This window comes from Pagrus pagrus, assembly GCF_965226575.1.
Source record: "Pagrus pagrus genome assembly, chromosome: 9".
NCBI classification, from domain to species: Eukaryota; Metazoa; Chordata; class Actinopteri; order Spariformes; family Sparidae; genus Pagrus; species Pagrus pagrus.
The window spans coordinates 20,716,673-20,727,305 of NC_140193.1; the positions used below are offsets into that span (position 1 = coordinate 20,716,673).

The 10,633-nt window shown below is 38.6% G+C and overlaps 1 protein-coding gene across 3 annotated transcripts in view; it reads left to right on the top strand.

The window, feature by feature from the left end:
- The window catches only part of sytl5 (synaptotagmin-like 5), a 45,716-nt gene extending 35,540 nt beyond the window's left edge, over positions 1 to 10,176 (top strand). For all 3 annotated transcript variants that reach the window (XM_084362389.1, XM_084362391.1, XM_084362390.1), the window contains 7 exons: positions 997 to 1,175; positions 3,468 to 3,570; positions 3,661 to 3,822; positions 3,922 to 4,030; positions 5,695 to 5,833; positions 6,396 to 6,604; positions 7,400 to 10,176. In XM_084362389.1, the coding sequence (XP_084218515.1) occupies positions 997 to 1,175; positions 3,468 to 3,570; positions 3,661 to 3,822; positions 3,922 to 4,030; positions 5,695 to 5,833; positions 6,396 to 6,604; positions 7,400 to 7,542 (1,044 nt within the window). In that variant the 3' untranslated portion in view covers positions 7,543 to 10,176. The remainder of the gene's footprint in view (positions 1 to 996; positions 1,176 to 3,467; positions 3,571 to 3,660; positions 3,823 to 3,921; positions 4,031 to 5,694; positions 5,834 to 6,395; positions 6,605 to 7,399) is intronic.
- Positions 10,177 to 10,633: the final 457 nt, after the last annotated feature.

Here is a 10,633-nt window from a genome sequence, read left to right on the forward strand (position 1 = left end):
AGTGTTTCCCTACCTGTAACATATATATAAATTATTACATTTATTATCTGCCTTTGCATACCAAGTCCATTTAATTTGTCTGAAATTGCCACACGTTTAAAAATAAATACGACCTCATGTTGTGTCAGTCATCTAGCAGCGTATCAAACTGGACCACTGAAATCCTGAAATACACCTGGAAGTGATCGAGATAAGTCGGTAGCGTCTTTATGAGCAGGTTTTCAGGATTGGCTGGACCCAGTGTTTTCTTTTTCTTTCACTTTGTTGAAGAAGTGAGAGGACCACACAATTATCGTCATGACGTCTCGATTTTGTCTCCTAGTGTGGCGAATAGAATAAGAAACACATTGGACTAATGTTTTATATCTAATGAAGGATTAACAACAGCAAATGGACTTAGTTTACAAAGGCCTCAAGTTATTTCATTTAATTACACTGACTCATGTTGAAAAGATACTATAAATGTGACATTTTACATTGAATTCAAGAAGTAAAATTAGATTTTAAATTAGATTTTACATGTAATTTAAAACGCTTATGATCACTGTTTCTTTGTAGTATAAGAGCAGTGTTCTCTTCTTCATGAAGGCTCGGCTCATATCTCCTCTGTACTAGACTATCCTCATCTCACCCCTATGTGTCCCGCAGGCCAGTGAATCTTTTGAAGTCTGACGGCCAAAGTGGACTACCTTGTGGGGATGCAGTTGGAGCAGTGTACAATTTCAAATGGCATGAGCCAGAACATTACCATGTGTTGCCACATATTTTATTCCATTCAAGACTGTAACGGGCTGCAGCTGTTGTATTTCCACAATGTTTCATCAGCGTTCTGTAACACTTTAAATGCTGTTGTTGTTCTCATCCTCCGTTTTTCCCCTTTCATGTTTCACATGTGTTGCTCTCTTTTCTTTCCTCACCTATTCAACCCTTTCTTCCTCCTCTGACCTTATCGCCCTCTCATATCTGCCTCTTTATCCCTCTGTCTTTGCCTAACAGAGTAGTATAAACAGCATGATGAGCATGTACAGTGAGACCGGTGACTATGGCAACGCCAGGGTGAGCGGCGAGATCCTGCTGAACATCAGCTACAGCTACAAAACTGGTGCTCTCAATGTCGTGGTGAAGGAGTGTCACAACCTGGCAACAGGGGATGAGAGGAGGCAACGCACGGACGCGTACGAGTGCACATACACACACACACACACATACGCACACACACACATATACACACACACTACACAGATACTCAGCATGTAAGTACTCATTAAGTCTACAGCGGTGAATGTGAATAGATAAATAGATCAACTCGTGCCAACACCATACATTAGTGACAACTTACTAAACATGCATAAAGGCAGGCTTATTATTAAGTGCTGAAATTGAATGACAGTGACTCATTTTTTATTTCTGAACATGTTAAAGACAAATGATGTTAGCTTTCTCAGATGACAGCTTTGACGGCGGTACAGTTACGTCTTTATACTGAACACACAGATTCAATTGATATTTACCTTTTCCTGGCAACACAAAAAAAACTAACACACATTAGTATTCCTTAGAGGTATGATATGTAACATTTCTGCAATAAAATGTTGTGAACTTGCTTTAAGGTTTCCATCCATGTTCAAACTAGGGCTGACTTAAAACCCAGTCCGTAATTTTGTTCAAGACCTTAAAATAATATCGCAATATCTTTTGGCTGTATCACAATACACAATATATATCACAATAGTTTGAAATGTCCTCAAAAGTACCTCATACATGCTAGGACTGGGCACCAGAATTAAATATTCCAACATTTTTGACCAAATGTCTTTCCCAAATATTAACACAATGAGATTTTTTATCAATAATCATCAGTAATGTGAATATAATGACAAAGTGGGTAAAGACAAGTATGAGAACAAGATTGAATTAGATCAGTCAGAAAATTAATATTATATCACTTTACTATCATGCAGCCTTTCAAACCGGGAAAAGACAACACTAATTCCATATCGCGATATAACAATATCCACAATCTCAGACGGTAAAGTCTCTCATCAGGATAATGATATGTATTGTATATATTGCCCAGCCTACCTGTCACTATAACTTCCTGGGAAAAAAACAGATAATACATCACAGAATGAGGAAGGAAGCCAGCCAAAGTCATCAATCTATGTCTTTTGCTTCATGGTTATACACACTGTATGTTTAACTCAATTCTAATTCACAGTGGACCAAAACATCGACCTTCCAGCACACACCATAATACAACAGACACTATTTTATCAACTATTCCTCTCCGTGCTTCATTGCCAACAGGTGTTCTTTATCTAATCCGCTGCTGATCAGTGGAGAATCCAACAAGGTCACATTCCCCAGTACAAATACTGTACACTTAACAGGCAATAGCCATTTTCTGCTGTGCATAACTATAAACAGTACTACAGACTAGATACAGAATGTATGCGCTTCCATAGCATAACAGAACAAAGTGCATACATCTCCTCAGAAAATGCATATCGAGCTGGTAGAAAATGATTTCACTACATTACGAAAGTCAGAATTTATCAAAAGCCCAGCAAATGTCATTAAAATCAAGATGTTTCATTACATTACAAAAAATAAGGAGATCATTAATATGCCTAATTAATAAGGAGTGGGAGGACAAGGGGTTGTGCCAGGAGGCGTTTAGTGGCTCACCTTTACCTACATACCTCACCTGTAGGTACAGAGACGATGTAGGTTAGACATGCGAGTGCACACTACGAGAATGGAAGTAAGTCTAATGTCTCATTTAGCCCATGTGTCTCCAAAGAGTATGTATCCAGTATGCTTCCCTTTTCAATAACTGATTGCTGTGTTGCCAGCTCAAGGGTTAGGAGTGACTCTCTCAATACCCGTGAATTTATGGGAAGCAGCAGAACCATGATGTCTTTCCTCGTCGTGCCTCGCTACAGTGTAATCCAACTTCTTGTTTCTTATGGCTGCTTTATGTTCAGATATTCTCAATTTCAGATTACGCTTCGTTTGGCCTACCTGGAGTACTTCAGCATATAGATGACATGTACAGACATACAGTTAATAAACTCTCTAGTCTTATATTTTTTACCTGTATGAGGATGGCAACACTCTTTAGTATCATAAGTATTAGAGCGTAGATGTGTACATCTACCACATCTGTGATTTCCATTTACCTCCTTAGGGAGCCAGTTAGTTGTCTCCTTAGTCACTCTGTACAGACGTCAGTATCTTCTGTTTTTTTCATTTACAGTGTTTTGTTTTAGCTGTTTTTATGGCCAATATTCAGCCATATTTTATCGTTCACATATCCTGCTATATTTACTGCTCCATAGATGATGAGATCTACTGTAATGAATCAGACGCAGCTGATGTCCCCTGTTGTATAAACAAGAACAATTAGTCTCCATCTCCTCTAATCGAACCTGACTGAGTCACCGTGTCTTTTCATTTCCTGGTAGTTATGTGAAGACTTACCTGCTGCCAGATACGTCACGACAGAGCAAGAGGAAGACGAGCATCAAGGCCAACACCATTAATCCTGTTTTCAATGAGAATCTGAGGGTGAGTGGATGAAAAAAGCAATAAACACAAACTTGCAAACTCAAATTCCAGCTTTCATCGTTAAGCTCATGTTTGCTCTGTATTGTGCAGTATGTGATCAGCCACTCGCAGCTGGAGACACGAACCCTGCAGGTGTCTGTGTGGCACCACGACCGCTTTGGACACAACAGCTTCCTGGGAGAGGTGGAGCTGACCTTTGACTCCTGGGAGTTTGATTCCCAGATAGAGGAGTGGTACGCTCTGCAGCCCAAGGTAGGAAACATAGTCAGCTGTGTGTTGTATTGTCTTCCTCTTATACAAGCACTCACAAGGACAAGTGTTGAAAGTGATTTGCTGATGGTTTTTGTGTAGGTGGAGAGCTGTATGGACTCCACAATGCAGTATAAGGGAGAGCTGACTGTTGTGTTAAAGTACATACCTGCAGAGAAGAACCTCATGCTGCCTCTGGACCAAGTACAAGGTACATTCATAACTCTTATATATAATATTCTCACTCAAAATGTGTCAAAGCCTGTAAATAGAGGAGGATCAAACTGCTTTAACAACAAAATGTCTCTATTTTGACAGATTCCCATTAGTTTTTCCTATAGTTGCATTGATGTTGGCAGTAAGGGTTAGGGTTAACAGACAAAACAGACAAAGGGAGGAAATGAAAAGCAAAACATGACACATGAGGGCAGAACTTCAAAATAAAACAGCAAATAACAAAACCAGAAACTCAAGCTATGACAGATTAGACCGATGCTTGAGTGATCCACCAGTGATAGGCTGCCTGTTAACACACATACATGGGTATTTATGGAAACAGTTTTCCAAAACAACATACATGTACACTGGGCATTCACATGCCGCCGTAAACAGGAAACAGACTTTAAACTCTGGTCGTTGCTTAGCTACAAAAAAAAATATGAACGATGGCAGGCAGCGTAACAAGACAGCTGTTCACAGAAGCCTCCTATAATTATATCATCAAAACACTGTGAGCAAACAGTTTGTTTCCCTTTTCCAACGTTGTATTAAAAAAAGAATAGAAATGTATTATCAATAGAGGAAAATAAATTCAAACTTCCTTCCACCATATGACCTAAACAAAGCTGTTTACTCACTGATATCTTGCTAAATCTATTTTAAGGATTTCCAAGAGTTTTGGGGACCCCACATTGTTCACAACACAGATCTGGTTGAGATTAAAAACAGGATGGAAAAACAGGAAAAACACACTAAGTTAATCTCTTCAAATGTATCTCTGATCTTTGTTTTAGTTATTAGCCATTATTGACAACAGGTTTTGGCATGCCATGTTGTGAAATATCCCTTTGAAAGGTTAATATTTTGACTATTTATTTCAGGAGAAAGATGATCTGGATGAAAATCCATTTTTTGACAAAATTATTAGTACTTAATTTATATGTCAAGCTTTTAGAAGTAACTTGTATTACAGGAAACTTGATGTCTACTTAGAAGTGAGATACCAACAAGCATCAATGGATTAATGGATTTAAAGCTGCATTATTCCTAAATTGAAAAACACCTGCCAGTGGAATTTTTAGCAAGCTTTAAACATATCTATAAAGCATTATAAATGATTATTGGCAACACAGTCCAACCTTGAAATTCGTTAAGTTGTTATCTAGTTTTTTTAATATTTATCGTCTTACGTACAGTGATGGTAGATTTTGTTTTTGTGACACCTGCATGAAGGCTATTCTTCCTTTTAAAAAAAAATGTTCTGGCTTATTATCATAAGTACATGTCATGAGGGTATGTGCTGTTAAAGTACACACAAGGTGCATGTAAATGTCTGTGTGCATACATATCACTCATGTCTAAAGCATTTTAAGACAATGTTTTTGTTGTTTCTGTGTTGCAAATCAATCAATCAACTTTATTTATATAGCACATTTTTAAAAACCACAAGGGTAGCCAAAGTGCTGCACATAGACATAAAATAATTTAAAAGTTAAGTTAGAAGCACAAAAGAGACAAACATGAAACATGAACATGAAAAAAAAAAAAAAAACACGTAAAAAAAATAAAATAAAAAACAAGCAAAAATAGACCTGAACCTTGAAGTGAAGCTGGTTTATTCATCCTTTCTCTCTGCCTGCTCCCCTCTCCCCTCAGTGAAGAAAGGGTTCCTGAAAACCAAGAAGACGAGCAACTTCACTCTGCCTAAAGGAGGCATGGTTGAGCTGCTAGTCAAAGGAGCCAAAAATCTAACTGCTGTCAAGTCTGGAGGCACCTCAGATCCTTTTGTGAAAGGGTGAGACGCTCCCTTCAGGGGCGGGTTTGAAACTCTTCCATATTTGGCAATAATACACTGTACATTGTGAACTAATGTACTGAATAGATGCCAAACGAACAACTTTAATTATTCTAATATGAAACAATATCAAGAAAGAGATGCTATCTGTAACTCTAGCCTACATTTCAGCCTTGCATTTAACTGTTTCTCTGTAATTGTTTTGTGTCTCTTTGTAGTCTTTCTTTGTCTCTTTTTATTTGTTTTGTTTCTATTTGTTCTCATTGTTTTGTGTCTTTGTAGTCATTTTGTGTTTCTTTGTAGTAGTTTAGTGTATCTTTATGGTCATTGTATGTCTCTTTGTAGTTGTTTTGTGTCTCTTCATAGTTTTTCTTTTGTTTTTATCTCTTTATCTCTTTATCACCGACATGAAACATTGACTTGTAGGGCTGAACACGTAATCAAAATATTATCAAAATAGCAATATAGCCAAGTGCCATCCCGGGCTCAATTGTTACATAAGATGTGATTTTGTCAAACACAGCCTGAGCATTGTAAATACAAGTTGTATTCATTCCCTCAGATACCTCCTCCCTGACAGCAACAAGTCAACAAAGCACAAGACGGTGGTGGAGCGACGCACTGTGAACCCGCAGTGGAACCACACCTTCACCTACTGCGGCCTGCAGCCCGGAGACCTCAACAACGTCTGTCTGGAGCTCACAGTGTGGGACAAAGAAGCCCTGGCCAGCAATGTCTTCCTGGGAGGAGTCAGGCTGGGAGCTGGCACAGGTGTGTGTTTTCTTTTATGCTGTAATGCTCACTCAATAAACGTGAGCTTTTGATCAAGTTAAAAGAAGAAAATATCTTGTAAAAACCTAAATTGCGGATAAATATACACACCAAACAACAGTCCTGAGTCATGAGTAATGTGTCTGGAAGTAAAAGCCTCACAGTTGCACAGTTGGGAGCCGGTATTCTTCCTCCAGCTATTGAGGTTGGCAGATTGAAAAATACTCAAAGGGGAAAACAGATTGTGTGAGCTGTGTGACTTGGGAGAAGTGGAAAGTGAGGCCCATTGTCTTTTGTATTGAAAGGCTCCACAGAACCCTAAAATATTCTGATGTACAGAAGTTAAAAATACCTTTTTATGTATGTAAGGAAATGGTTCAACATTTTTGATATCATTACTTAAAATAATAAGTGAATGCATTCAGTTTTTTATGTTATGACTATATACTGAGTTTTATTCTGATTTCTTCAGCATTATACAGCACTGTTTTGATGCAGACATAATGGTCTAAAAGACATTTCAAATTGTTTTACTTTATTATTTGCCTTTTCATTGTATGGTTCGGAAATGTATATGCATCATTCTGACTTACATGTACTTGTGGTGTCTTGGCTGTAGCTGTATTCATGACACAATGATGATGCTGAGTTCATGCATTTATCTTTAGAAAGTTACCTAAAGACACGTTACCTAAAAACACCTAGTGTTTGGAGACTGTTCATGTCCTCAGGGCTCTCTAGTAGCTCTAACAAAGTAAAACAAATGTTTGTGTGTTTGTCTGGTCCCCCCTCAAGGCAAAAGCTACGGGAACGAGGTAGACTGGATGGACTCATACGGGGAGGAACAGCGGCTGTGGCAACGCATGATTGAAAACCCAGAAGTCCCCCACGAGTGTACTCTGATGCTGCGATCCAGCATGCGCAGGTGCAACTCATGAGCAGGGCCTGAGCACAGGCAGAGTGGATGAAAGAGGATAACAGAGGGAGAGGAGAAGGACAAAGAAGTGATGTGAAGGAGAGAGGAGAGGCCTGGAGGAGTGGAACGGTCAAGAAAAAACAGTGAAGGGTCCAAGACTCATGAAGGAACAGAGGCCGCCCCTCTCCCGACTCCTTTCCCCCTGTTCAGATCTCGTCTCCTGTCCAGAACAGCCAGTCATGCCTTACACACTCATCCACATGTGCCCCCCCTGCCCTCCAAAGCATCTAGTCTTGACCAAGCACTGCTGTTTACTGCTGTATATGAAAACATGTGATGTATGTTTAACTTACCGTCCTAACCGAATAAGCACACGGTGTGACTCCTGATGTGTCCGTCCTTGCCCCTGTGATTCACGTACCAGAGTCATATCTGCATGTACTTACAGCTGACGGAGACCATTTGTAAGGCGTTAGACGAGACACTGATCAGTAATGTAGAGACTTAGACATTCCCCGTATAAGAGCTGCATCCTGGTCTGAAGCACATGATGATGCTGAGATTCATCCCCATACAAACTGTTGTGCACAGAGGTGGAAAGTGACGAGCTCTTGTACTCTGACTTGACTTTATTAACACTGAAGCAGAATGATGATCGCTTGTGAGAAAAACTACTCTAGTAAAATTACAATCGTAGCACTTTTGAGGACTTCTCAGGTTAGATACAAACTGTATGATTAATGTGGAAGGACCATCACATTTTATTATCAAGTATCATTTTATTATCAACTGTCCAAAGTAATTACCATTTTTTATTTATAAGCTTTTGTTCAGACCGCTTAATGAGGGTAGATATTGTCAAAGTAAAACGGAGTAGCCTCCTACTGTATAGGCTCTGTAGTTGAAGAAACAGCATGCTACTCAGGGTGAAAGTATAAATTCTGATTTCTGAATATAAGCAAAAAACTAGGACTGCAACTAAGTTTGTCAATCATTTTTTAATTACTTGATTGATCATTTTTAACCTGCAAGAATATTTGTGAAAAATGGCCATCACATTTCCTAGAGCTGCAGGCAACGTCTTCAAATTTCTACATATGTGTTGCCCGACCAACAGCGTTGTAACAAGTTTCCAAGTCACACTAAAATATTGTGTTAAAATATTACTTTGGTAAAAGTGAAAGTCACCCATACAAATAGCACTTGAGTAAAATACTTAAAGTATCTGATATTAGATGTACCTAAGTATTAAAAGTAATTTTCTGCCAACAAATATACTTAAGTATCAAAAGTACAAGTAAAACTCAACTATTCATCGTATATTTACAGGTACATCTATATACTATATATTATGGGTTGACCCATTTTTGGATCTAGTAGTCTACAAAGTAATTAGCAACTAAGGTTTCAAATAAATGCTGTGGAGTAAAATGTACAATATTTGCCATCAAAATGTAGTCGAGTGGAAGTATAAGGTAGCAGAAAATGGAAATACTCGAGTAAAGTAGAGGTACCTCAAATGTGTACTTAAATACTTAATGAATGTACTTACTTACATTCTATCATTGCCAACAGATGGTCTCAAACCTAAAGATGCTCAATTCACAATTAACTAAACCAGCAAAAACAACAACCTGGCTTTTCCTCTATTGCGCCATGAGGTCGACTTCTTTGTTTTTTTTTCACTGAAATATCTCAACAACTGTTGAGGACATTGAGTAAAACAGTTGTGAAAAATGTCCATGATGAGCTGTTTCTTTTGCGTCATCATTAGGTCATGATGGTAGCAATAAGCTCAAAGCTGTACTTAAGTACAAGTTCATTGAAAGTGTAATTGTTGGTCGATTCGTAGCACTTCATATACCAGTCCAAGTTCTCGAAAAATGCACTTCCAGAAATGAGAGTACTTGTGTGTGTTACTTTCCACCTCTGGTTGTCGTAATAAAAACAGACAGATTAATTAAAAAGAAGACAGATTACATGATTTAGCCTAGCTTCGATGTAAATTTCCATAGCACTGTATCAGTGTGATAATAGAAACTGCATGGTATTAGAAAAAACAGAGGTAGATGAACAAAAGAAGGTTATGTAAAGCACTGATAACGTTGTCATCACCTTAACCTCAGAAGAGAAATGTGATGTGTGAAGTGCGTTCCCAGGAACCCTGAGATGGGGGCTGAGTGTTTCAGAGTGAGTCAGCACTGAGGCGAGCTGCCTTCATCTCAGGGGAAGCCTAATAATGAGTCAGTGACAGTCACCTTGTCCCTGTCGCCCGGGGCTCTGAGATCCACCATCCTGTGATGAATCACACAATTCACAAAAACTATTCTCAAGTTAAACCCTGTACAATCATTTTTCATGTGGAATGCCAATTTAGTCCGCTTGTCCTTGGTAAACCTTCTGCTCTGAACTCCCAGAGCGAACCAGTTTCACTCTGCACAATTACATATAGTAATAATCAAACAAGGTGTTCACTGTGCAACATACTTTAGATGAGAGGCTCGTGCAATACCTGATTACAGAAGAAACTCTTGATGTACAGCATGTACTATCTCTGTTGTGTCTGGTTTCCAAGCATCAAACTCTCTGTATTCCAGCCGATTTTGTCCCAAATGTGTTACAGGAATATTTTGAAATAAACACACAAGTTTCCATAGACTGACTGTTTGCCTTTTTGTTGAATGCCTCCGATATCGAGCTGTTGATTAGGTGCCGTCTCTGTGAGTGTCCACCTACAAACCAGTTGGTGCTTTTTGACTGAAGATTTTTGACACACTACCAAAAAAATCCATCGATTTTTCTGTGAACATGTAAACATACATTAAAAAAAGCACAATGTTCTATCAAATTCCCAAATTTGCAACAAAAAAACCCCAGGAAATTGATTAGACACTGGGAAAAAATAGTTTGTTTACCTTTATTTTATGTCTTTTATTTGTAGTTTCTGTAAATATTTTGGTGTGTTTGTTTTGGGGAAGCACTCTCTGAACACCACTGATTTTCTTCCGCCTGTTATCCAATCTCAACACATCTATGAGAAGAAGGTCAGGCTCAGGGTATCATCCCGATTTGTACCTCTGCTGAAGACTTGCCAAGATGTCTTATTTATTATT